The sequence below is a fragment of the Atractosteus spatula genome, chromosome 5, assembly GCF_055471065.1.
Source record: "Atractosteus spatula isolate fAtrSpa1 chromosome 5, fAtrSpa1.hap1, whole genome shotgun sequence".
Lineage (NCBI taxonomy): Eukaryota > Metazoa > Chordata > Actinopteri > Semionotiformes > Lepisosteidae > Atractosteus > Atractosteus spatula.
The window spans coordinates 61,997,373-62,019,195 of NC_142710.1; the positions used below are offsets into that span (position 1 = coordinate 61,997,373).

A 21,823-nucleotide genomic window follows, 5' to 3' on the forward strand; every position below is an offset into this window, starting at 1 on the left:
TTTGCGTCTTTTATTCTCTACTCCGAGAAGAAAACACCCCAAATAAAACTTTGCTTTGCTTTCGGTAATTAACAGCCCAGTGCACTATAGTTACCCATAATAAACTGGGCTTGTTGTCTTTTTAAGCAGAAATATCACGCTTCATCTGAGCAGCTCACTGTTCTTACAACAAGCAACACATTACAGCGTTCATTATGGGAATGGATGTGGAGGTGATCCAGACATGAAACAGACACCTGAGTGACAGTATCAAAGGTGAACAGACACCCGTACACTCAACTGGTTCCACTGGCTGCAGGAACAGTCATGCTCTTGTGGGGGGTCATTTGTGTAAAAGAACAGCACCTCAATAGCTTCCATATTCACTGTACTCTGCTTTTATTCAAATTCAGTTGTGAATTAGAAAGCACAAACATTTAACATGTAGCCTGATCGAACCAAAGTCTGAAGGCATGGATTATTTTCAAAGGTGACATTTACGAGACAGGATCTCTACTAAAACAAATGAAGAATATGAGCTGCACAGCTTCAAGGTCTCCTGTCTGAGCAGCGGGTTTCAATACCAGAAATCAAGTGAATTTTCTTACTAAGAGAAAATAAATGGGTCCTCAGTCTGCTTAGGGAAAATTTCACCTTCAAACAAGAACATCCAAAATGTACCAATTCGAAAGAAGAGATGTAGTTTTTGAGAGGTGTATTTTCTCCCCACCACAGTGGTGTTGTTATACAGTACATTACGCCCTTCCTGTAGAATCAGGCTACTCATGCTGCCAACTGTACAGAGGCCCAGGAAGGGGACTTCTGGGCTGTTCAAAGTTTAAATCAGAGCTTCTAAGAAGCCTGACAATACTAAAAATAATAATAAGTGTCTGACTTTCCGGATGAGTTTATAAGGACTGTGTAGTTGCCTTTGTTGATCCTGCAGCTTCTTTAATCATAGATTTGTGGTTCTGATGCACGTTGAGAATGTTCTACATCACAGCGGCACCACAGATCGCTTTCACACTCACAGCCTTTCAAATCTATCCATGCAACAACTTCATGAAGCAAAATCCGCAAACGTATTCAAGCTTCAGAGTGTAATTAACTTTCTCAGTGCACCCATTATTAAAGTCCTTCCATAAACTGATACATTTATAGACAGATGTTTGTAGTTTACATAGTCTACAATGACTGAGTGGCAATACAGGAGAACAGATAGTAATGCCCGAGAAGTTCAGTAAGCTCAAAACTGAATAAAGAAATAAAGAAGAGCTTGGTTTGTGGCTCCAAGTCATTCTGGCTTTAGAAAAACTTTATTGGTGGGCCTGGTGTCTTCTGTTTTTTGTTCCAACCTCAGTAGTCAATTAAGTCATTACCCTATTGTCTCACACCCATGTAGGAGTTTTCTTTCACTGTTGATTATTCAAAATTGTATTTTTCTACCAAACACCTTAGAGATGTATTACAATCATGCAATTATTGAATGAGACCAACTACGTAACTCGGAGGTCAGGTGGAACAAAGACCACAAGGGGTCCTCCAGGAATTCAGGTTTGAGAACCCTGGACCTTGTTTTGGTTGTGGAAATAGTCACTAGGTAACCAGACAGACAAGGAAACTGCACTGTACAGTGTTACATCCACCAGAAATGTCTTTTGCCACATACAAACGGCCTGAATGAGAAAAGCCCATAGTACTTGAGGGCCAAGCAAATAAAAAAACACAGGAGACTCAGTTTCCTTCCTTCTGCTCCTCTTTTATATTAAAACATAGGATATATTCTGGTCATTTACTCCAGACATTCAAGGTCAAGCATCCTGTATAATCTCCTCTTTGGTAGCAGGAAAGCAGCTTACAACACTCAAAACCATTCACGTATGATCAGCAGTAGCTTGGTTTCTTTAAAAACAAGATACTTCACACTTCTTTAAATGGCAGGCCGTACAAGCCCATTTCCCATTTTTTCTTCTCCTGTAGCTCAGCTTTCCGGCAGTGTTTGTATGGCTAACATGAAGAAACATTTCTCAGAATTCTGTCTAGCCTCTTTTCTAGGCTAGTCGGGGGGAGGTGGGGATGCAGGAAAATGGCTTCTTAAAAATATGAAACCAAAGTTCTTCTGCACAACCTACTTTACAGCATGCATGGCTTCAATCTCCTAGACCTGCATTCAGTAAAAAGATACTGATCTACAGCAACTGTTTATATCTGGCTCCAGTGCTCATCTTATTTTATAATAGTTGTGTACTTCCAACAGCTCCATGGAACTAGCATTCTCATGTTCGCCTGGTAGCTTTAGTGGGTGTAACGTGATACTGTTTCCTTTCGCTGCATATTTTGCTACAATACTAATATGATTTTACTTCTAGACTCCGTGCCCGATAGGTCAGAGCCCATACCTGTAAAGTCTTTTTTATAACTCGGGTAGTCAGGAGTTTGCTCACTCTCATGATACCGATGTGAGAGCTGCCACGCTCATGAATGAATGTACAGATTGTAAATCCCATCAAGTTTGACAAACCTGCTAGCAAGAAAACAATTCAAATACGTCTCTGAATTTCAAGAACTTTTTTTCCCTCATTTCTTTCCCCGTCAAACTTGTGTACTTCATTTCATACAAATAAAAGGAAGTACACAAGTGTTTTTTTTTTTACTACAACAAAAAGAAGGGCATGTATTAATTAATTCAACTCCTTTCACACCCAGAAGCAACAGGGAAGTAACAAATGCTCCAGATCAAGCCAGGCAAGAAAAATGGAAGATTCCAAGATATTTCCTTCAGATCACCGATCAAAACTTGTGGGGCAGGCCAACTCAGAACGCACCTGATATGTCCTGTAAATAATGAATGCGACAAATGATTAGTCAGAAGGGGTTAAAGGACAGCAGTAATTTGTTCCTCTCCTCAGCTCCTCTCGCCAGCTCCAAAGGAGCAGAAATATCGGAGGGGAAATGGGAGTGTGTGGGGGGGGGTATTGTGGATATGGACTACTATCTACAGCCAATAATTGCCTCTACCTCTATAGGAAAGCGTTACCTTACGGTTCAAATTAAATTCAGATGAAAATATGAGACGGCCATCTGTTTCCACAAAAAAAGGATAAGGGAAAAAAATGGAAGTTTTTTTGGTACTAACCTAACTTTAATCATTGCCAAAAAAGCATGAAGACGGCCCAGCGTCCTCCCACAAGAAAGCCTTGGGCCTCTGAAACTTGGCATGTTGTCTTCTGGAGGAAAAAAAAGGCTGGGCACCCTTCCAAAATAAAAGTCTCCTGCTTACCCTTTGTGTTGTTCTGCTGAATTAAAAGCATTGGCCTACTACCATATCTTGCACAGCGCACAAATTTAACTTTGATTTCAAGACGACCCATTCTATTCCCAAAAATATAAAACTTAGTACAACGGGACAGCACACTACGTAATGTAAAGATGTTCACAAACGTAAGAATGTTCCTTTTACAAAGTTCCTAGTTATGTGCAGGCTGCAATTAGTTTTTTTGAATGGATATAATATTAGTCTATTATAAAATCATGATAAGCCCACATGGACCACATGACAAAGCAGTTTCTACTACCTTATTTAAGCACATACTCTTCCTATCAGTCGCCAGTAAAGGGCTATATTTAGAATATCCCCAAAGCTGCAAGCACGATGCTCACCTTTGCAAAGGTGAAACATGGACCAAGTATTCAATGGTTTGCCTTGATCTTAGCAGTTAGCCTGAGGTGTGCAATTGCGTTCTCTCACACTGGTCTAGGAACCACAGAAGTCCCGATCAATGAAGTTAAATGTAGCCCAAAGTCTAGGGCTTCCTGTACAGTAGGCTTGAAATTAAATATTCAAAACCTCTAGGTCAGCATTTTTCTTTTTAACACAATTGGTTTTATTTCAATTACCCATCCCTCTGTAAACAAGATATGGTCTAAGTTTGTAAAGATCCTGGTGAAAAGCAGCTGTCTCCCTGAGTCAGTTAAAAGTGAATTCAATAATGACCTCGGAGATGACCTGATATTCTGTCCCCAACACTCCTTAAGTTAATGAATTACATGAATTGAGTCCCCTTTATCTCCGACAACAACATAACGTATTAAGGAGCAGTTTAAATGCTTATCCTTAAAAAAGCTTTAACATTTATTTTTTCTTCTTTTACCTCCTTGGAGGTTTGCTTTGGAAAGATACAGGAAAGATCTGGGACAAATAAAAAAATGGAATAGACCACAGGATACAGCGACTCTCTGCAATTCCACCATGAAGGGCATCTCTCACAATCTTGATATATGCTCAACACCATTTTTTGGCCCATTGTTATTGCAACACCTGCAACACTACAACAGTATACCAAACCCCTGTGGTGCCCTGCATGGCTTGATGAAACAGTTTGTCCATATGATCAGTTGTAATAAATGCATTATATTGCTTTTATCATAAGAATGATTTAAAACTTGAAAATAGAATGAACAGAACATCAAACCCGTAAGAAAAAACTATGTAGAAGTCAGTGGTATACTATGTTTGCATGCAAAATATTTGAAATATATACACGAAAGTTCCATTAAACTCAATTTGAATAAACTTATTTGCAAACAAAAAAATAGGAAAGAGGTGAGAGTTCTTGGCAAATGTGTTTGCATACAGTCTAAAACAAACACTACATTCCATTAAGTTACACACCCAAGATTTTAAAGGTATAATCTAAAATATCATGGAACGTGCTTACAGGTTAGGATACGTACAAGTCAGAGGTTTGTGGAATTCAGGTTATGGAATAAGGTATTCAGCTCCAGATAAGAGAGAGCTTCGCACCCAGACTGCAGCTGGTCTCTTTTCTTAATTTACCAAAGTCACTTGACTAAATATACTCTACTGGAAACAAAGAAAGGACTTTCAAAAGACATTTTTCTATGCCAAGGTAGGTTGAAAACCTTGCAGAGCTAGAAAACAATTAAAAAGCACACATAAAGGAAAAGGGAACATATGTTATACTTATCATACGGTTGATTCTTAACAGCAGGAAGCTACACATGGAAGGGCTCTGGGTACAGATTCTTCTATGTCCTCATCAAGACAATGCAAGGAAACCATAAAAAAGCAAACAATACTTGAGTATATAGCACAAAGTGAGGGATTAAAATGGAAAAACCACCCTTTACAAAGCTTAAGTAAGACCTAGCCTAATTTGCAATATTTAGGTTTTGTCACCATACCACAAAAAGGGTATTATAGCTATAAAAAGTTTGAAGAGCAACAGAACTTCTTCTTGGTCTCAGATTAAAATCATATACAGGTGGGTTAAATGAACTAAATGTCTTCAGTCAAAAAAAAGGAGAACTCATTGAAAGATACTATATCCTAAGGAGATACTACTTTAGATCCAGTAGTGAGAAAAAGGCAGCACAACTGAATCAGAAGCAACTGGAATAAAACTTTAGATTCACTTAGTTACCGAACTAACAATTGAAGAAGTAGGTTGTATGGCATATTCTATAAACATCCTTATATTTTTAGGTTAATTATTATGCAAATAAAGCAATGATAACTTAAAGGAGGCTAGTAAGCTGTACATCCAGTTGCATAACAGATGTACAAATGGGAAAAAGTGAAAATAAAAAATATTAAAGGCAAAATAATTCAGTTAGGGATTTAAGAACGTGAAGATGTTGATTCTTCATAATTTTTTCAAACTGCTGTACAAATCCATGAGAGTTCTGTAGTTAAATATGAAAATAAGAAAACTAGGATTAATTTTTAGTTAAAAAAAGTCTTAAACAAGTTAGCAAACAAAGCACAGGTCAGGTTAAGTTAAGGAAATGATCGCACTATAAGAGCTACATCACTGAAAAACCTATTGCACTATAAAGGAGAAGTCGTCCTTGGAGAAGTTACAGCAAAAATACTAAGATTGGTACTTGAAGGTAGGGATTTCAATTTCATACACCGGCCAAGGAAAAAAACAAACACTACAGATTATCAAAGGTTTGTTCAAAGTACAGCCTTCTGATTCTGCGAGCGCTACAAAGCGAGGTACAAGTTAAAATAACAGTGAATTAGATGATTTCATCAGCTCTAGCTACCTTGGCTTTTCCTAAGCTACATGTGCTGTTTGGCAGGGCGAAAACCATGAGAAAGGGTTGTTCTGGCAGTTCCCAGCTCCCAGCACTGACTCTTATGGCAGCAGAGGCGCCTGATGGGGGAAAGGCTGATGTCAGCCCTTCTGAGCACTGCTAGCTGACAGGATAAGGAGGCCTTTGTTTTCAGCTGAACTGTGAAAATGAGAAAATGGCTTCAGCCTGACAAGAAACCTACACAACACAGGTTAGCAGGAGCCCGTGTGTTGCTTTACCCTGTCCGCTGAATATTTTTTAGCACAAAAAACAAAACAAAAAAAGCCCTGTTTTTTTTTAATCCATAAATAGCGGCTACTTGCAGATGAAAAATTATAAATGTTCAAATGTATGCTGGTGTAAATGTACATGTATACTGGTACACACTTAATCTTCATATGATACACATTGTGTTTCTTTTTAACAGTGACTCAAATGAAATGGGGGGGGGGAAACGCATCCTACAATAATTTCACGGCTATGTGCAGTGAGCTGCACTGATCTTTTAAAGTGGAACTTTGCAAACAGGATGTTTGAAACCCACAACGTCCAATAGCTCCATTTTGTTTTCAAAAAGCTGCTTTTCTCCAAGAAAGTATTGTTTAACACAGAAGAGAGAATCTAATTTCAACATTTTAAGTATAAAGTGTGTCCTGGAGCAAAAAAGATTGGCAGGAAAGGAGTAATTTTCCTCCCACAATGCCCTAGCCTGCCCTTCGTAGCCAGCAAACCATAACAGAAACCCGACACCTCCTCCATGACTGCTGGGCTAGGAAGTGTTAGGTATCAGCACTTCACAAAAACAACCAACAATGGGGAGAACTCGACTTGTCTCTGAAGTTCAGACTCCCCTGGACAAACCTTTAAGAAATGTAAGCCAGATATTTCACAAAAGGTACATTTTTTGGAGTGTACATATTCAGTCTTTAGTTTGATTTAGAATATTCAAATATTCACATCCAGTAAAAAAAAAGGCTTTGTGTACAAAGTGGTGTAAAGTTAAGAAAATGAAGATATTTTTTTTAAATGAAACTCATCCTGTACTTCGTTAAGGCTTATCACCTGCTGACCAATACGACTACACACTGCAGTGTCCAGATGTTTTCTATATATATATTTGGATAATGTAAGTCCAGATATGACCAATTAAAAATTTGGTGAATTCCTGACATTTTAGTATCACTGCCTCCTAACACTCAGTACATGCCACACTTTTCAAGATCTAGAAACACTCTTTCTACTACCACTGTAGGCATTACAATACTCATAAAATATCCTCATCCCAGCTTGAAAATGCCACCAACAGCCACTTTTCTCTTCCTCTGCAATTAAATTCAAATCACATAGTTAAAAATTAACCTTGATGTGAACAGAAGAGCACTTTCTTTTAAAACTGAAAAAGGCCTTTCTGTAGACAAGGACAGGCTGTAGGAGTAGTTGAAACCACAGTGCAAAGATCATTAATTTAGTGGGTGGAATAATGTGCTACATAAAAATTCTGTTTGGTGCTTTTACATGTCAGTGGTAACTAAGCTGTGGAGTACCAATTTGAAGAACAAATGTCTTCAGTCGCAGTATATTTTAAATTCTATGACCTTATTTAAATGAAAAGATCCAAGTCTCAAAGTTTTAAAATCAGTAGTAACTGAGCATTTACAGTAGTTAGTCTCTGAAGCGTCACAAAACTCAGTTTTTCGTGTTGCATTAAATTCACTGATTTCCAGTCAATGACAAACCCAGTATTAAAGGAGTCAAGCAGCACAAAGCAAATGAATAGATCACACAGTCATCCCAAATTTCCATTTCAATGCAACTTCACCACAACACTTTACTTCCACTGTGATCAAAACATGTTTATTTGGCCCTGAAAACATGTTTCAAATAGTTAAAGGGATGGCATAAGACAGTGATTTGCATTTGCCAGCTAAATAAAAATGTCCTCACTGTGTTTAACAAAAGGGATCAATTCTTTCTTCAAGCCGAAGCACCTTGATTGTTTGGTTTCCTCCAGCACTTGGATCCTAATTTGTTACACAAATTCCAAGGCCATGAACTACAGACTGGGTGCTCTGACTAACACCTCAGTGAGTTATTTAACAATAAATAGCTGTGTCTGTAGTCTTATGACTGAACACATTGCCTTCGAAACAGGCAGGAATCTCAGGAATCCAAAGGGCCTCTTGAGCAGCTACCATGAAGGCATGGCCAAGCACCACAAACAGACTATATGCTCCAATCACCGTCCAGGAATGCAAGGAATCTTCAGACCTCAGCTCCATGCCAACCGCTGCAGTATTCCAAAGCCCGAGAATTGTGCAGGAAAAACCTTTTTCAATTTGATATGGCCTTTCTATAACCTCAAAGAAACAGACAGGGTTTCTGCATCTGCTATGTTTACCCTGCTCATCCACGAGATAAGAGAAATAAATCCATCAGGAGTAGTACAATTCAGCTCCATCAAGCTTTGTAAATGGATGTTATATACAAATATGAATGCAAAGTGCTGTGCTTTTTATCCTGCACATCTAATTGACCATTGAATTGAATATTCACTCTCATTGTGAGGCCAAGAGTAGTCTGATTGATATTATGACATTACTACAGCCAAAGTAAAAACTGTGAAGAATAAGAAAATTACAAAAAACAGGAATAATTGACTTACAGCTGTGCAGCAAATAATCGGCTCATTTTGGCCACGTGCTCATTGTCACAGTCAAGTTCATCCTCTACTTGGTCCCCACTGAATTTCCTCTTATTTGGGCTGATGGGTGGAGGCCCTGTCCTATGATTGGAGACAGAAGACATAGGCATGGACTGCATTCTGGGCTCTGCTCTTAAAGCAGCGTCACCTGCAAATCAGAAGCAAAACAATGCATCTTAGTAAACATTATTAATAAGACACCATGTAATGAAACTTAAAAAAAACTGTGAACTAAGACTTCAGTGTGCATGTTAACTTAAGTGTTTCACAAGACAGAAAACTCAGATACCAAGATACTCAGATCCAACCCAGGCAACATTTAAATGTTTAAAAACACCAGGACTACCACCTACCAATATAAACTGGTTTAAAAAAAAACATTACTGGAAAACCATCTAAGAACGATTTAATAAAATGTATATATTCACAGAGCCTAAAGGGATCAAAGCACTATTAAGTGCAATAAAATGTGGTCTTAAAATCATATAAAATACAGACATTCTAGGATAAGGAGCTTTAATTTATGTTTAAAAACAATTTGACAACAAAATCAAAAGATTTATAAATGGCAACACATAGCTGCATAACTAAAATGTCAAATTACCATAGAATATATTCAAAAGCATAGTATTAAATGCAGCAATGTATGAATCATATGGTCATTGCTTTTGCGTCTTGCTGTACAATACAAAACACTACCAAGTCTTTACGATGCCTGGGTGTTTTTAATTAAAACACTGTGTACAACTGTGTACTTTCAAACTACAGTACAGTCTCTTTGCTGAATATAGCATCGTGTACACAAGAAAAGCATAATTGTCAGTTGGGAGCACATATATATTTTCAGTATATCTGGAACTTGACAAGAACAAGTCTGCCAAAATACTGAAGGATCTGTTTGTGAAAAGTTAAGCAAAAAAACAGTGTTTTCTAGATACAACTGAAAAACGTAGGTACTGTAGCTCACAGTGGACTGTACAATAAGATGAGTAGGATAACAGCTCAATTTCAAATAGCAATGACAAACGGACCTTCCTACTAACAGAGGGTTGCACTAAAACAGGTGAGATCACAGCTTTACAGTGTTTAGCAGTGCTATGTATATTTTGTCCTTTAAAGACCCTCTATAACCAGAAAAAAATCATTCTTTCTGTTGAAAGTAATTTTTTATTGTAATGTATTATCTTTTTAGATCAGGCGCTTTTCAAGTCACATTCTTTGCCATGAAATTCCTTTGCAAAATTAGACTACGGCAAAACTGTTCACTCTCAAATCAACACAAAGGTAGTAGCCTTTTAGGTACATTTCCTTCCTTAGAAAATTAACTCCCATACAATCCACAGGTAACTCTCCTCTGCAAAACCTTTCCAAAGATATTAACTCCCAATTAATATTTTCTGGGCTTCTACTGGATTTTAATGACTGTAAGAATAGTAATAGAAATCATTGTTTGCCCCCCATCAACCCATTTCAATTTTCAACACAAGGGAAAAACCACAGCTCTATCTTCTAAACAAACGGCCCATTTTCCCGACTGGCTTGTCTCTTGCAGTCTGACCGCGCTCCATGGCAACGGGAATGACATCATTGGCCTGGCAAGAAAAAGCTCTGATAATACAACTACATTTCTGCAAATACTTCGTGTCACAGCTCCTGCAGCGCATTACTTAACTGACATGTCTGCTTGAGAAAAGTAGAATCTACGATATGCAACAGCTTATCTGCAAGCAGTTAAAGGATAAAGTGTTCAAATACACTTAATGCACTTGCTAATCTGAATAAGAAGGGAACAGCCTATAGACTGCACTGAAAAACATACAGCCACTGTAAAAACGAGTTTACACATTGAGATAATCCCAATACTGGTTTCACAAAGTACTCAAAAAAAACTAGTACTAAAATAAAGCTAATTTATACAAAGTTACAATGTAACTGCATACAAATCAGGTCTTTAGCTTTCAGCTCTACTACCAAGCTATAAGAACAAGAGGATAAAGGGAAACTTGCACTCACCCTTCCTCCCACATATGCATAAAAAATGTTTTTTGTATCACATTCAGCACATCAAGGGCACCACTAACCTAAAAATGGAGCATGAGCCACATGAGTTTTGACTATCAAATTATTCAAATATTACCCAGGTTTGTTTTTTTCTTGCCTAGTCTGTAAATGAAACTGAAATGTAGCCTATGCACAAGAGACGTGCCGCAATACAAATCTCTGCATCTAGATTTCAGCCGGATGATTAGGTTGAAGATGCATTGCACTAAGCTCTATGAATGGGGGCAGGGGCTGGGGGCATATCTTGCCAAACAGCGTTTGTGCTGAGACAGAGCATTATAGTACAGTAACTTTTGTTGAAGAAAAGGTCCTGAGCCATAAAGATCATTATCTGTCAAGAAAGGCGCATTAAAATGTTTGATCTAATCAAAGGCAGTCATTAAGTGAAAATGATCAAAGCAAGGCTCTCTCTTGCTACTTCAAAAAGTAAACTCAGGATGAGATCGTGTTTCAGGGCTATATGATCATTTTTTTTCTTTCACAGCTTTATAGTAAAGGTGCTACACTAATTTCAGCAGGCAGTTCAGGTTACGGATGCAATGTGACACAAAAGTGCTGCTTTTAAAAAAGGTAGGAAAACAACTGGAAAATTCAATGAGAAAACAATTACAGTGTTGGAAGTAACAAATCAGTGAAAAGTGAACACAAATCATAAAGGCTCACAAGTGGGAAGTCTTTTCCGAGTTCCCAAAGTTAAACTTGAGAGATTTTTGTACTTCAGATGAATACAAAGACAAAACACTCATGACCAGCTGCACATTAACACGTTTCACAAGTGTTTGGGTTTTACCCTTAACATCCAGAGAGAATGATCCCCTCAAATCACAACACAAGCAAGACTGAACAAAACGGCAATGCAATATTACTTTGAGGTTTTCACCTTTCAGCTCAAAGCAACTTTTTGGCCGCGTTCAGCAAGAAAAGTGTCAGTGTCAGCATTCTATCTGCTGGCTCTGTGCGATTGAATTTAAGCCAACCACAGAATGCAATTGCTTGCAGGGATGCCATCGCAGGCGGGTTGAAAGCCAGCAGCAGCAATGCACACCAGATGTCATACAAGGCCCGAGGAGGCTGGAGGAAAAAAAAAGCTGCCGACCCAAATTCGCTCCAGTCAGGCGCCGACAGCCCAGCCTTAGGCTCATGTGCACTCTTCACTCTAAACAAGTTATCTCTTGAAAGCAATTAATCAAGCTTCTCTCCTTTTTAGGCCAATGACTGTCAATGAATGGCACTGGATAATGAATACAAAAAGGGAGACAGCTTTAGGCACTGACTTTTTTAAATTTAAAACTAGTTTATTACATAAGCACACTGAAGTCTGATACAGAATGGTACTTATAAAAGGCCTAATACACCTTATGGCTACAAAATGTCCTACTGCATTTACTTAAACACAACAAATAAAAGTCCCATCTTGCTTATGCTGTTCAAAGTCACGAGTCATGAAGAAGAAAGTTGTCATATAAAGTGCACAGCAGTGTGTATGAAAAGTCTACAGCTCCAGCCTTCACTATGCCATGTTGTTAGTTTTGTCTGGGGACTCGATGAACCTCTTTTCATACCTAGCCCTCCAAAAGGTAGTAAAGTGGGAAAATAAACTCAAGTCATGTCATGAGGGAAGAACAGGCATTTTCTGGGAGAATCCAAGGCTTCATGGGCTCGGGAGTTCTGCGAGTTCCCTTGATGGGATCTAAAAAGAAGGATCTAAACAAAGAGCCATCAGGAAGCAACCTCTCCTGTTCCCACGGAGACGACAGCATCAGAAGAACATAAAGAGTTCGTAGATACGAAGAAGAGTAGAAAAGCTTTTTCTGTACTTTCTCAAAACACAGGTCATATTGCCATCATGATTATATATAGCTAACTAAAAAGGTATGCACTGATGTGACATTTACAATAAACCAGAACATGACCAGATTGCTCCACAACACTAACATGGTCTGGCTCAGGAACAGATTCACATAAGATGTAAGGCAAAAATCTGAAACACAAATGTTCACAGGGTGAAGTGAGGCTGGAAACATTTCGAGAAGCTGGTGATTGTTTCTCACATGGATTCGTTGAATGTGTTCAGCCTCATATGAAACAATTCTATTGTGGTGGCAGTGTGGTGTCACACGTAGGGCTCTGGACTCACCATGTGAAAACTGTAGGCTTGCTGTTTCACAGGTACTTTTACTTTTCAGACTGCCCAGATGCATAATAATAATAATAATAATATTATATGAACCAAATAATAGTAATAAGATGACTGAGTCTAGCAACTGTCTTTGTCGTCAGTGCCCTTGCAGCTGTGAAAACTAACCCTAGATGTTGATGGCGTTTTCACTAGAAAGCAACTCAGAAGGAAAGACACTGGTTGAGGAAACCAAAATTAAGAAATCAGCATAAAACAAACCTAAGTCGGAAGTTAACAACTCCAAACAGCTTGAAATTGACTGCAAAACTGTGGTCCAAATCTGACATTGTTAAATTAAAAATAGGACACACATTCGCTGTGCTACTGTCTTGAATGGTGGCTCTGATTGTACATTTCTATCCCCTGTCACTAAGCCATGTGATTAAACAGTGGAATGGCTGGGGGAAACATTCCAGCTAGCAGCCTGTTCGTTAACTGGACCCGAGATCTATTATGCAGGCAGTTAAATAATAAATCCTTACATGTAATACCAGGTTAGTACTTGAAAACAATCCCTGGAAAGCAGTAGTACCTCTTGTAACACTTAAAGTCACGTGGATTTATTTTAATAAAGAGTATTATTAAAATACTTTTCTTGCTTCATCAAAAATATAAACCTTTAGCACACTAGTTTAGAACAGACGATAAAGGAAAAGTTTTCCCTGCATAAATAAAAAATATTAAAACTTAGAAAATCGAATGTTTCTTTCAGTTATTGCAAAACAGAACTCTCCTTTATAAACATCCATCTTTTTTATATCTGGTCAACAAAATAGCCACAGCTCAGACAGTGAAAAGCTGCCTGTTGAATTCTCTAAAAGCAAACATGGAGAACTGGGCACAAATACACACTCCTTCATGCCAAAGATGTGGAAAGTTACAGACCAAGAAAGATCTTCAGGTAACTCAGAAATAGTGCATGCGTTTTAAGATGACTCACCTCCAATGTTTTTATAAAAAAGTAGGCCACATGCAAGTTTAGCTCTTACTATTTTTCTCTCTCCTCCTTCTCCATTCTTTGCATACTACAATGTCTTCTGCATTGAGGAAGACTGTCCTGTTACAGAAGCAGCTTAATATCCTCATAGCCTATGGTATCAGACTATCAGTCTCTGCATTTATGCCAGATAAACACAAAGTGTTGTCTGCACACAAGAGTCCAAAACGCTTCCATAGGACTTTAGTAACAACTCTGTGCAAAACTTCAAAATATGGGCGTAAGCAAGTATTTGCTCAACTCTGAGCTTTCCAAGACAGCTTATAAATTATGCCAAAAACATACTTCACAAGTGTCTAGATTTTGTTTCAGGGTGTAATAAAGCTGAACCACCATAAAGACAACGTCAGCTGATTGGACTTTCTCAGAATCAACAGTGAAATACAAACCAGAGGAAAAGTAGAAGCTATGGACAAATATGTTTTAAACGAAGAATGGGAGGGGCTTCCTGACACAGGGTTGAGGGGAGACTGATCTGATTTTGGACTATTGTTTGAACCATTAGCCACTGTTTATACTACACACTCTACACAGGAAACAGAACTCTGGCACACATGACGGAAATCACAAAAATGACTTGAAAATTCTGATTACAGTGAGTCAGCCCCATTCAAGCATTATGAAATTTGTATTCCCATCAAAACAAAACGCTCGGAAATGAAAAGCAATTCAGTATTGCTTATTACGGCAATGCTTGTGTAATTGCACAATAAGGCTGTGTAAATGGAACTCAGAACGGTACCACAGACAGTATGTAGCTGCAGTGCCAATTTCTACCTACTGTACTTGATAAGACGCACAACAATAATAGACCCTATTCCACAAGTTGTGAGCTGTGTGGCACATGAAAGGACCGATTCATTCTTCACAAATGAAAAAAAAAATCTGTTTACAGCACATAGACAGCTGTACTAAAGTCCAATGTGTGTTCACTGGAAACAGCACATGCAAGCGAGGAAGGCAATGATACAGTATGTAAAACTTTAAACATTTGTCACATATGTTTGTGGTTCAGCTGTTTATACTGGAAAACAATGTTAAGGAGAGAAAAAAACAGTGCAATAATGACAAATGACTTCAAATCTAGACAAGGAATCACTATTTTTAAACCATATATTTTTAAATCCTCAATCCTTGTTTAATGGACATAAAAAGGAACAAGTGACAACACATACTCCCAAGCAAGTCTTTCTGAAAGTGGAGCATTACAGCATAAGACTGAGTCTTTGCATCTATAAAACACTATAAACTTAACATTCTTCACTCACCTGAAAATTCAATACATTACATAAGGGATACCCCAATGAAACCAATACAGTAGTTTTTAACATCCCAACCTATTTTACACTAACGTTTTTGAAAACATTGCTGAATCCCTCTATTTCAACTTTCACGTTTTACTTTTGCAACAGTCTGAAGTGTTCATTTCTGCCCATTTATACGGCTGGGCTTCTTTGCTGAATCGGACTGAAGTACTTCAAGGGGATTACAGCAGTGCCTCACCTGAGATTTGATGACTACTACACAGGACAATTGTAAACCCCACTTTGCCATTTAGGCATTACAGTGAAGTGTTTCTCAACAGAATTCTGCCTCTTAAAAAAGAAAAACGTTTTATTATATAACCTAATACCTCTGTAATACGTGGAGGATTACACAACTAATATAATGCCTCCAGCAAATAAGTATACTAAATTAGCACTAAGCAGTATAATACTTTTCATAGCACATTTAGCTAAACAAAAACAGCAGTGAAGGTTTGAATATGAAGTCTTAATTCTAGATTCATATTGGAATTAATGTACAGAGAGAAACTACAAATATCCATCAGACAATTAAGAAAGACCCATGGAAGTTAAAAACAGTACAATCAAAGGTAATCTCATGAGATAATAAAGGATGTATGACAACAATTCAAGAATTTATGACCAAAGATTGCCGATATTTAAGATTTGCCACACTTCAGGGGTTCTTACAAATACTTTCTTTGGTTTGACTGATTGCAGCAGAAGCACCTACTGAGTTCAAAACACTTTAAGCCCCGAGCATGCTTACTAAGGAATTTCAAAGAGAAGAAAGTCTTTGAGAGTGGTGTGCCTAAGTTAGCCATGTAGTAAGGATCACTGGAAAGTTCTGGAAAGTGTCTTAATCTAAAACCTTTTCTTCTTTCTTACTGTAAATTTACAGTTCAAATGCAGGAAACATTGCAAAGCAGGTTCTCTATATATTCAATATTCTTTGGAATTGCCTTGTAAAACATTGCACCTTAATGGCAAAGTGGGGAATCACATGTTGCAACATAACTTCTCCTCCACAAGTGAGAATAAACTTACAGCTTGGTTCGTTGCCATCGTCTACGATTGGCCTTTCTTTGCAACTGTAAATTGGAGAAACGGATCCAAAACCTTCCTTAAAAGTTCTGTAGCACTAACCCTGGCTCGCCAACGGAGCAATTAAAAGTTTTGCACCAAGACGCCACATTTTTTGCTACCTTCACTACTAGAATATGAAAAACCAGACCGCTCTGTAGCTTACAGTGCACTGGCTTCCTGATCTGAACAGAGTACAAATCAGAACGAACCACAGATGTTTCTGCTCAGAATGCAGCCCATATCACATTACTGTCGTTTGACAAGTGATTGCTGTGAACAGGAGGCTGGTACAGAGTGCTTCAGCTGCCCAGACTCCCAGACCATTCAGACAAGACCTGGAGTTTCTCTGATAAGCTCAAACCTCAGGACATTCAACAGATAACGGAATCCCTTGAACCACTTTTAATAAGAAAACCATCAGCAGATCTCACTACTCATGCCACACTAGCACAGAAAAGTGTCCATTTGCTGCATTGCTAACTTAAACATCATACCTCAGCTCAAATATATACAGTAGTATTACAACACAGATAAGGCTAATCGTGAACTTTAGAGTATCTGATAAGCCCAGGTTTTAAATGCTGTCTGCTGTTGTGTTTTACAGTCAAGATCTTCAGATAACTGGAGATGATCACAACCGGAACATTCTAATAAGACATGCTACAGAAACATTGAACAAGTACTGTATATGAAAGTTGGTTTTCGATCTTACAGAAACATAACTACCGCCATGTCTTTAGTTTTCCCACCCTGCATGTTCAGGAACTCAAACTGAGTGAGAAAATAAAGGTATGCCAAGGTATAGTTGTTAAACCCTGAAAACCCTTTTCAGGGCTGTGATTTTTGTGGTTATGATAGAAATCAAAGATGAATTCTAAAACTGAGAGCCACACTGCGTTGTGAAAGCAGCATCTGTGACATTCAAAACGTTTTATTGTTGAACTAGGTTTTAAATTACCGGACAGATCACAGGAAAGCAAAAAAGAGACCACAGCAACTGGACTGTAAAGAATCTTCCTTTAAACAATTAAAAATGTTAAGCTAAGTATGAAAACCATATGTCTCATTACAAGGACAAATCCCTCCTCTCCAAATGACAATGACGCTAAACTTTCTCTCAACTACTTCCAAACTTCGGGAAATCGTCTGGCCTTCCCTAGAAATAAATTGCAGCAACTGTCTGTGTGCGGTTTCAGTTAACAAAAAAACACTGCATTCTCAAATCGAATTAGTTGAGTACGGCCTTCTTTCCGTTATGTCGGCAAGCCATTGTAATTCGTTCAGTCTGCACGTAGTAAAGACGTGGTCGCAAGATATTTTACCGGACACCTCACTCAGCGCATATTTCATAAGCAGCACAGCAATTAACTTTCACTACACGACGAACTCGATCTCCTCATTGATAAAAGCTCGCTTTCCTTCAAGGAAGGGAGGGGTTAGTGTGTCCGATTACTCCCCACTACGGGGCAGGAAACATCGTCCACTGTCGGTGATTTTTTTTCCCCCCGTCCTCGGTACAGCCCAGGAAATAACAAGTCAAACAAAGATTGAAGTCTGTACTACACCCGCCCCACCTCTGAACACTGCCATTTCAACACTGTCAAAAACCAGACGACGGCATCCCTTTGTTAATACGAAGTCACGTCTCCGAAACCATGTTATTTTAAAACTAGTGGGAAAAGAAGTAGTTTGAGCACTGCACCAGCTAAGTTGGGACGTGATGCAATTTCCGTCCCCTCAAGACACTTTTTTCCCCCCCAACCTGTTACATTACTAATTATGCAACGTAGCAAGGAATCTCATCAAATCTTGTTAACATTAAATTACAGAGGCGATATATTTTCATATAAGCGAGGTTTTGTGCGCTAAAAAAAGGCACCGATCCGAAGACGTCATTAAAAAAACATCTGAAACCCCCCCCCCCCCGGATAATTTGACACCGCTACTACAACAATGGGCATGAAAAGCAACAATGTAAACGCTGGGAGAGGGAAAAAAAACACGCGAAAAGTTACGGTTTACCTTCGTAGCAAAGAATCCCAATGTTGTTGTTCATTTTGTCCAGATACTGGTAGTTCAACAGGTCCATTTTCGTAAGAAGCATTTATTGGGTTAGCAAAAAAGACCAGCTTGTTTGCTTCCACCCAGGAGAGAGAGAGAGAAAACGGCACGACCGCTCACTCAGCTTGTCTAGAACACAACTTCAAAAGCTAAAGGCCCAGCCTTTAACTTCTCTCTAAGCAAAACAAAAAAAAACTTCAACCCGTCAAGGGGTGATGCTTTCTTTAAAAGTAAGGGGCCGTATTACGGTTTTCGCAAGGTTTTTTAGAAACCCTTGTGTATGCTGCGCTTTAAAAATAGATTTTGAAACTGTTGTTGGGACAAAAAGAGAGACGCGCCAGTTCTCCTCACAGCCCGCTGCAAGTTAACTGCACTGACAAGCAGGCTATGCGTGGTATGACTCGTATGTAAACCAGTTTCCTCTATGTAGGCTCTGGGCACTGGGCATGCTCGTTAAATCCCTGGAGCGCCTCAAATGTCAGGGATTTTTTCTGCACAAGATCAGCCTCCAAAAGCGTCGAGGGCTCGAGCGAGTGAGGGAAATCACGAAGAGATGGAAAGGGGGGCAAAAAAAAAAAAAGGCGGAGCCATGTTATAAATGCGTGTCACAGGAAACAGTGCTGCCTCTGCGAAAATAAAATACAAAGAGGTCTTTTCAAGGATGCACAGTCTCCTTACTTTCCCCACACATAGTATTTATATTTAGAGCATTTCAATCATTGGAGTTCAGTATAAAATCTGCAAGAGCATAGAAAAAAAAAACCGGGTGATCTAATTAATAAAGTCTTGCTCCATACAGAGATTGTAAGACTGAAATCTGCCCGTTGTACGTCCAAATATTATTTAGGAGTTTTGCTTGTTAATGAACTGATCTTAACAGTGTAATTCTTAAACTATCCCACTTTTAATTGGACAAAAAATATTCATAAATGTTCATATTCATTGGTGGTGGTGGAGGGGAGTCACCATTACCTGTAAAGCGCTTTGAGCGGAGTGTCCAGAAAAGCGCTATGTAAGTGTAAGCAATTATTATATTAATTATAAAAAAAAACCTTTGCCTGTTAAAGGCAAAGCTGACATGACATCAATAATCAGCAAGCTGCTGAAACAACCAAATGTCTCCGTTATTTCTACAATTTTCTTGGCAGGCCACGGCTACTTTATCTGGTTTTTAACATCTGTATTTGACACAGTAACAATTCAAAAGTGTAACGACACGTTGATAGCAACAATAACACAAATATACATTCAAAAACACTTTTAAGGTAAAATCGTGAACTTCAGAGCAGTAAGACACGTACACAATATTGCAGCTTAGGAAAGTCTCACATTCTACATGGATTAAGCTATAGTGAAAGCCCTATCAGAAATGTAAACAATGCTTTATACAAGATAGAAGTATCGGAAGATACAATCTCTACAATAACAGAGGATTGTGGTTTTACACTGGAAACCCCCTTTCCAAGAAATCCCACTTTAACAGCCCCAGATCAAATAATCAAATGTATGTCTATAACGTGTACTAACAATGCTACTATTAATTACAAAATATTAAAAGTAGATCTACAGGCCAGGAGCAGAATAGAACCACTACAGAAACCATGTGTATGAGCAGCTTTATTTCTTAATATTTCATCATTTTATCATCTTGTTGCATATTGCAAATGAAGACGCAACCCTGAATTCAAACATTTTCCCAAAGAAAGCTTCTGCATAGTCCTTGTGTTTTTAACATAGGTTAAGAAGTCTTCAGATGAATTATCAGTACCTAAACTCCAGTCTTAGTTATGTTTAAAGGTTATCGTACTGAAATGCCTGCTTTGAGTTTTGGATAAAAAGCATGTTGACATATAACTCCAAGGAAAAAAAAAACTTTTTTATATTGAAAAACCTTTACAGTAAAGAAAATAGTACTCATATGAATGAGTTTTAGCCTTCGAAGGCATGGTAAAAAAGTAAATGTGAAGAAATGTATTTTTAGGAACCGTCTCCTGGAAGCTTTTAATTCTGTTGATTATGAAATCTCCCAGGGTTCTGTGGTATTCTGAGGATTTTAGCCCTACATAATCTCTCTCAAAGAGCAAATACTGAGAAGTCAGTATTGTTTTCTGCGTTAAGTATGTTCTAGCTAAGCAGGATTTATGTTCTCCACAAAAGTAAACATCAGGTTCTGGGAAGAAGTTTTATATAACCATCCAAGCTAACCCAAAGTAATAGGTGTGCACACATCCTGCTTAATGCTTTGAAATATGATGACAGAAATTAAAACATTAAACGGACTAAGAAAGAAATGTTTGGCTTTAGATTCACTATGGTTAGTCATGAAGTTGTAGTTGCATATACATCTACGATTAACTGACACTTTTTAAAACAGTTAACAGATTTAATTAACTCTTTTTAAGACCACTTTCATTAAAGATGAAACTTGAAAGACAATCTAGAGACACAGGGCAGCCATTCAGTCTGTAAAACCTGAAATAATTATAAATACTACAGCACAAACGAACATATCCTTGATATTAACAAGGAGAATCAGAAGTGAAACCAAAGATTTTAACTCCTCCAAAAAAATGAGCACAAACCATAAATTCAACTAGATGTTTGACAATCCATCACTTGCAACTTTTTTGTGGACAATCCCCAGCTAAATTTCTAAATAAAAGATATGAGCTTAAATGCTGATCTTGAAACGCAGCATGCAAAATTCCATGCAATACTACACTGACCCCTAGTGGTAAATTTATCCAGAATTCAATTTTCATGACGTTCAAGGCTAGGTCTTGAATTTAAAAATTCAAGCCAGCATTTTGTGGGGTTTAATGATTGGTCTCATGAACTCTCACTGAAGTAAAGCAATTCAAAGCATTTTTGCTAGAAAGTGTGTCCAACAAGGATGTTTTAAAAGGCATGAACAGCTTGTCTTTGAACAGACAGAACAGTTTATTAACAGGCTGCAATAAGAAGAGGAAACCTCTAAGTAAAAAAAACTTAAGCAACAGTTTTCCTTAATTTTCTCATCTACCAACGTTACTACTGCAAATCATTTTTTAGTAATCCATGATCTTTACTCTGTTTCTTTAACATGCTGCCCAGGAACCTTTAGAAATGGTAAAGAAGTGGACTGGAGTGTCCAGAAAAGTGCTATATAAGTGTAAGGAATTATTAATTAAGAAGAATGTGAGAAGAAAAGATGTGGGATTAGTAAGATTTCAGTAAGAAGATGATCAACAGCACTGTCCTACTGATAGATCTTGTTATACGTTATAAAACTATTATATATGCATGTAAGGCCAGCACAGAGCCACAGTTATTATCACTGGTCCCTGGAATGATCCTGGAGTTTGCATATACTCCTTATGTCCACATGGGAC

The 21,823-nt window shown here is 38.1% G+C and overlaps 1 protein-coding gene across 2 annotated transcripts in view; it reads right to left on the reverse strand.

Moving 5' to 3' along the window:
• The window catches only part of vgll4b (vestigial-like family member 4b), a 48,618-nt gene that overhangs the window by 4,881 nt on the left and 21,914 nt on the right, over positions 1-21,823 (reverse strand). The window contains exons 1-2 of one of the 2 annotated variants that reach the window (XM_088915632.1): positions 18,414-18,935; positions 8,744-8,930 (exon numbers count right to left, since the gene is read on the reverse strand). In XM_088915632.1, coding sequence (XP_088771758.1) covers positions 8,744-8,930; positions 18,414-18,495 — 269 coding nt within the window. In that variant the 5' untranslated portion in view covers positions 18,496-18,935. Of the gene's footprint in view, positions 1-8,743; positions 8,931-18,413; positions 18,936-21,823 lie in introns of those variants that run through there. The other variant, XM_088915633.1, reaches the window with a different exon arrangement.